This window comes from Crotalus tigris, unplaced genomic scaffold (assembly GCF_016545835.1).
Source record: "Crotalus tigris isolate CLP2741 ecotype Arizona unplaced genomic scaffold, ASM1654583v1 scf7180000019608.391392, whole genome shotgun sequence".
Classification (NCBI taxonomy): Eukaryota; Metazoa; Chordata; class Lepidosauria; order Squamata; family Viperidae; genus Crotalus; species Crotalus tigris.
In genome coordinates this window covers 145,321-151,626 of record NW_024097621.1, presented here as the reverse complement: position 1 = coordinate 151,626, position 6,306 = coordinate 145,321, and the positions used below count along the sequence as shown (strand labels likewise).

At 35.5% G+C, this 6,306-nt stretch overlaps 1 protein-coding gene across 1 annotated transcript in view; it reads left to right on the top strand.

Moving 5' to 3' along the window:
- The first annotated feature begins 1,532 nt into the window (after positions 1-1,532).
- The window catches only part of GFM1 (G elongation factor mitochondrial 1), a 43,592-nt gene continuing 38,818 nt past the window's right edge, over positions 1,533-6,306 (top strand). The window contains exons 1-3 of the mRNA XM_039363875.1: positions 1,533-1,648; positions 3,901-4,053; positions 6,044-6,176. Of these exons, the coding sequence (XP_039219809.1) occupies positions 1,601-1,648; positions 3,901-4,053; positions 6,044-6,176 (334 nt within the window). The 5' untranslated portion in view covers positions 1,533-1,600. The remainder of the gene's footprint in view (positions 1,649-3,900; positions 4,054-6,043; positions 6,177-6,306) is intronic.

Sequence of the window (6,306 nt, the reverse complement as noted above, 5' to 3'; positions counted from 1 at the left end):
CTATACTTGTTTCATTTTTGTGGTTCTGTATTTCAGTAAGAAAAGTAGCAATTCATTTTACAAGTGTATCAACTAGTTCCTTTTAAGCAATTAGCTGAATAGTACACCAATATTAGGAGTGCTTGCCAGATATTTGTATGGTCATTTGGGAAAAAAATGTTTAAAATTGTCTAACTTGAGAAATATTCTAATGCATAGCAGGGAGTAAACTGTTGACAAAAGTTTTAGTTACATTTCTGTATCTTTGGCAGCAGTTAGATATGAAAGATGCTCAAAAGCTCTATCAGTTGTGTGTGTGCTGGTGGCATTCCACTTTCTCAGTTTAGAAGTTCCAAACATAGACTGGTGTGGCTGATGATTCTCTGCCTGAAAAAAAATATTTGGCTCATGTTGCCTAGCTACACTGTTCTCCCCAAGTTAAAAAGAATTCAAATATCAAAATATAACACTTTCTTCATTTCAAAGTCAACAAATACATCGTAATCTACATCGATGCAGCTCTAAATCACACTGTGTCTTTGTCATTATTTTAAAGAAGAAGAAAAAAATCTATCTTGGAATAAAATCAGAACTCTTCCTAATTCAATACAGTTCTCATGGCTAGTTTTGTAATGGAGTCATTGATGGGAAATGCTTGGAAAATTTCATTAAAATTATGATCTTTCAATCCATCATCAAGCATGATTGCTGAGTTAATCCCATTTTCTGAATTTACAGTGTGGCTGGCTCATTTGCACTGTATCGTTAGTTGCACCTGGATGACCTTGGGCTATTCACTCACTTTTAACTTTAATTACATGCACATGGTTGTTGGGTAGATAAAACACTGTAGCAGGATCCTTGGAGTTATAGTAGTGGTTTGATATATATGCAAGGACTGACTCAAGTCAAATTCAGTTCCTGCGAGTTTGTGGGTGAGGTCTAGTAGTTTTCCTGGCAGTAGTGTGAATTTCCCATCACTTTTTTTCCAAGACTGACAAGTTTTTACACATACTTGCCACTCATTTTAAACGTTATTTTTTCCAAACTGGAAAAATTACTTGGAGATTACTTGGAGATATGGCAATCAGGGTCTAATCAGATCTGCTCCTGCTCATCTTGTTTTTAGATCAGCCAAAATTACTAGGGCATAAGTAACATTGAGTGGTTGCAGCTCATTGCATCTCAAGATTTCGAGTCCATTTTTGGGTCTGTTCCGAGAGGACCTCTAGTAAGGGCGGTCTGTAAGGAAACTTCCTCAACTCGACCGATGCATCTGTCAGGCAGGATTCCCGAGATATTGAAAACAGATTCGGGATCAAAACAGAAAATCAGCTCCGCGTTCTCTATTTTAGAAGCGCACCCAAGATCACAAACTGTCCTTCTTCCGCACAACCTGACGTCGGGGATAGCAGAAATGACCAGCTCTTTCGAAGCGCTTCTTTCCTCCCAAGTGTTGGGGGCGCTGTAGAAGCTGGCTTCCGGGACGGGGGAACTACCGAGGTGACTCGATGATCCGCTCCCCTGCTCCGGAAGCATTTATCCGGCTCAGACCGGAAATGGAGTTGTAAGAGTCGTGCCCGGCGTGACTTTTGGAAGCAGAGGCAGTGCCGTTTTCACCATGTTGAGGTGTCGGCGTCTCTTAGGTTTGGTGTTGCCTCGGCAACAGGTACAAGCGGGGAGCTTAGCTGGGGTCAGAGCACCCTCAGCCAGGCGGCAGGATGAGTGGGAAGGAGAGACGTTCCTACATTTCTGCCCCTGGTTGGGGGTAATTTTTAAAGGGCTCCGCGGGGTAACTTGATTTGTCATTAAATGCAGAATTTCTTTGCTTCGGGAAGCTGCATGATAGATTAAAAAACCCGACAGCTGCATACTTACAGTAATGTTCAGCCTGCTGTACGTCTCTTGAAATGAAATGGGTTATTTGAGACAAGATGGGTCAGACTGGATCAATATTAAAGCTCCTTCACCTCTGGGGGGGGGGGAGCATTAAAAAGTGTGAGCGATATGCTTTCAAAGCTTCCTGCAAGTTGATTGAAAGGTTTTAACTTTTAGCAAACTTTTATTAAGCTTAAAGAAGCTAAGCGAATGTGCTTAGATAGTTATCAATTCTGAATGGAAATGTACATGTTATATTTAATTCTAAATCCTATGAAGTCTAGCCAACCGTTGTGCAAATTCAGAATGCTAAAAATTCATGATGCTATTCCGTTAGGATAAACTTTGGAAACCTAACAGCAAATTATAGCTAAGTTCTGTTATCATTTTGGATTCTTCAAGGAAGTTTTTCCATTATGAATACAAACAAAGAATAAGTACAAAACTGAGAAAAATTGAAAATATATTCTTTCGTAGATTTTATAACACTTCTGGCATTTAGTCTGGCATTTATTCCTGCCAGATGAAATAAATAGTATGAGAATATTTATGAAATATGCCATTAATTCTTACATGGTTAAATAAATAGATCACAGCACAGAAAATAATTTGTTGCTGAAGCCCAAAATTGCAGTTAGTGCTGATGATTGTTTCTTATAGTTTGTCATTCAAAATTATGTTTACTACACTTGATAAGCCATTCCAAACAAGGAATATCTCACCGCCTTATACAGCTAATACACAGAACAGTTAAAATACAATAGACTCCCTGGCCCTACAAAAATAGATTTGTAGCCTTCCATCTCATCTCTAAATGCTTTTTGGAGGAATCTTATTTTAACATTTATTTGAAAGCTTAAGGAAGAGGCAGTTTGAGTTATTCCAGAGAAGGTAGCCAGCATTTGATCATGGTTAATACAAATTAGTAGAAAGGATATGCCACTCTGATACACCCTTTAAAAGTATTCAAATATTTCAGGAATGCTATTATTTGGCAGATCTACATATTGCCTAATAGATTAAAGCAAGAAAAAAACAATGTATAACTCTAAAGCCCTAGCTATACAGTATTAGAAGGTCTCCCTCCCCCATTCTATAGCAAGAATTGTTCCAAATTAACCAATGAGTTGGCAACTTGGTTTGATAAAATATTTTTAACCATTCCCATTTCACTTTCTAAAATTAATCATAGCCGAGATCTTAAATTATGATATTCACTTGTTTTCAATGTACTGGGTAACTTTGAACTTGCAACTTAAATTTTACTTTACACTTATTTGCTAACATTTGTTCATGTTGCAACATACAATTCTTGCAACACAGTATTTGATTTGTAAGGAATGATTGTTAAAGTATTGCTTGAAATGGCTGAGATGATAGGTTCAGATTTTTAAAATGAATCTAATGAACAAGCCAGCAGGATTTTCCACAGTGGCCACTACAAAGAGCAAATATTGATAGAGAAGAAATCTGGAGGGGAAAATGAGAGAAGCAGTCTTCAAAAATACAGAGTTAGCAGTAACACAAAATTCAGCAATCTCATCTTTCCCACTAAAATGCAGATTTGAAATTTATTGTTTTATTTTTGATTTTCAATGAAAAAATGATAAAATATGTATAAAATTTATGTTTTTATAAATTTTTTTACTTGATAGTTACATTAATTATAATTATTCAAAATAATTTCTGGCTGGATGGCTAACAGGCCAAATATCTTGCTCTTATGTATATTTGATATTTTTAGTGTTTTTATGGTTTTAAAATATTTTTAGTATTTTTTAATTATAATGATTTTTAATTGTAAGCCTTTCAGAGTCATTGACTGAGATGGGCAGCGATAGAAATTGATTGAATGAATGAATGAATGATATATTAATTTTTTGCCCAACCCTAACCCCAATGAAACCATTAATTTTATTCATGGTAGGGATGGGTGCTGTCATAACAGAACCACTGAATAGGCTATTACATTGAAAATGTATATGAACCCTGTTTAATATATATATTGCATTATTGTTACAACTCACGCTTTTTTTCCCCCAGCTCATGCTATATAGCTGCAGATGGTGTTCTTCAGGAATTTTTCCCAATGAAAAAATTCGGAACATAGGCATTTCTGCACATATTGATTCAGGAAAGACTACACTAACCGAACGTATTCTGTTTTACACAGGAAAGATAGCCGAAATGCATGAGGTATTTATGAATACATTGGGGAGGCTTGGCATTATTCTGTAATTTCATTGTTTATGTTTTATTGTCAACTTTTGGGAATGCTGTGTAAAATGTATGTATGCAGGGGGCATGAAACAAACAGAACATACAGGAATGTTGGAGGCAATAGTTGAATCTATATTGTTAAAAATATAACAAATTAATAAAGGTGGATAATAAATAATATCTAAAGCTCTATCAATTGAGTCAGGGCTATAGTCTTAAATGGGGAAGGTTTTGAACAATAATGAATCTTTCCAAGCATCGTTGCCTATCTGAATCATTCTAGGGATATAATATAAGGCTATCCAAGAAGTCAGAACCCCATAGCACCATCCAGGAGTCTCTGTCTCCTTGGTTAGAGTCAGTATCCATCTTCTGAAAGTGCTGGGTGAAACTAACACCTACTGTAGGTGTGAAAGCCATTGTTTATGAGGTTTAGTGCTTTTTTCAGAAAGCACCTGTAGCCCTCTAAATTTTTCTCTGGACAAATGAATCAGAAGTAGAATTTGAGAGAGGAGAAGCCACATGGGATGTTTTTATATCTGGCAGAAACCAAACATTGCATTCACGATCTCTTATCAAGTGTCAGATATGGAGACAGCATTAATATGATATTGGGGTGCTGTGCTGCTTCAATGGGCGATTTGCCATAATTGAATAAATCATAAGTTCAGCTGTTTAACCAGATAATTTTATAGAAGACTAACAGCCTGCTTGTCCACCAGCTAAAACTGAAGTGTAAGTGGGTTCAAAACGTACATACACATTTATAAGAAAATGGATGAAAAAAGTACAACTTCCCTTTTTTTCTTTTGAAAGGCCCAGATCAAAATTTCATAGAAGTGTAGCAAGACATCAACATATATTGTACTTTGTGTTAGAAAATTTTCAGTTGCTATTGAACTGAAGCAGTTCACCATGGGGGAACAGGCAGTATTGGATAGACTGTTCACTGAATGTAGAGGGATGATTTGCAGATTACATTTTGGATGGCTGCTTATGAAATAAATGAAATGAGCATCAAATTTTGATCCTGCTGTTCACATAGACTCCTTTCATATGTCAGTGGGACCCACATAAAGTTTTGAATTCAGTGACAAAAGCAAAAATTCTAAAAATCCAAAAGAGAGTGAATATGTTTTATAACATTATAGAAAAATTGTTTAGTCCTATCTGAAAATAGGAGAATGAAATGGATTGATTGTCTTTGGGTATTCTTGTTTCATTTAAATTGAAGTTTATGTAAGAGTGTAGGTCTATACATATGTTGTATATATTATGTTTAAATGTGTGTTATGTATTTGTACACTTTGAGAGCAAGCAACTAAATTTCATTTTTAATGTGTGCCATTGTGCAGTAAAAAATTGACAATAAAGGTCTGTCTGTCTGTCTGTCTGTCTATCTATCTATCTATCTATCATCTACAAAAATGAATTGAAAAGATTGACTTTGCAGGGAATAAAAATATTTTGAGGGCACCTGAACTTCAAGCAAACTTATCTAGTCTGTCTAGAAATAGTAACACTAATGACCACTTTATTTGCAAGTGCAATTCAGTCTATAAAATCAGAAGTGGCCTGAGTTATATTTCCATTCCCTATTAATAATCTGGCCTTTATGAATAAATGTGTGAAGGTTTCAGGCTTAATTGACGGACTCCCCATTTAGATGTAACATATTTTTGGGATAAGCTCATATAATCATTGCACCACATTTTCTTGTTAGCTGAAAAACAGACATGAACTCTTCATTAGTTTGTGACATTTAAATAATCATTTAAAAATTCTCTTGTGATTTTTTTAAAATATATATCCTCCTTACCTCCTTACCTTTTTCTTATATTTAGTATTAGATTTTGATCTGGAATATCCAAGTAGGGCTAAATTAAGTGATTTTAAAAAGCTCTATTTTATATAAACAGACAGCAGTGCATATGAAGATATATTGGTTTGCTTTCTTTCTTATTAGGTAAAGGGGAAAGATGGGATAGGTGCTGTGATGGATTCCATGGAATTAGAACGACAACGAGGGATCACTATTCAGTCTGCCGCTACGTACACCATGTGGAAAGGCACAAATATTAACATAATTGATACTCCAGGTAGTGTTGTCCTTGCATACCATATTTAGTTTTCCACATGTTTCATTGTTATTTGCTGTAAAAAAGAATACTTATTTGCATATCTAGTTTGGGGTCTTTTTTTTAACTGATTAGCAAATCGGATTGGGAG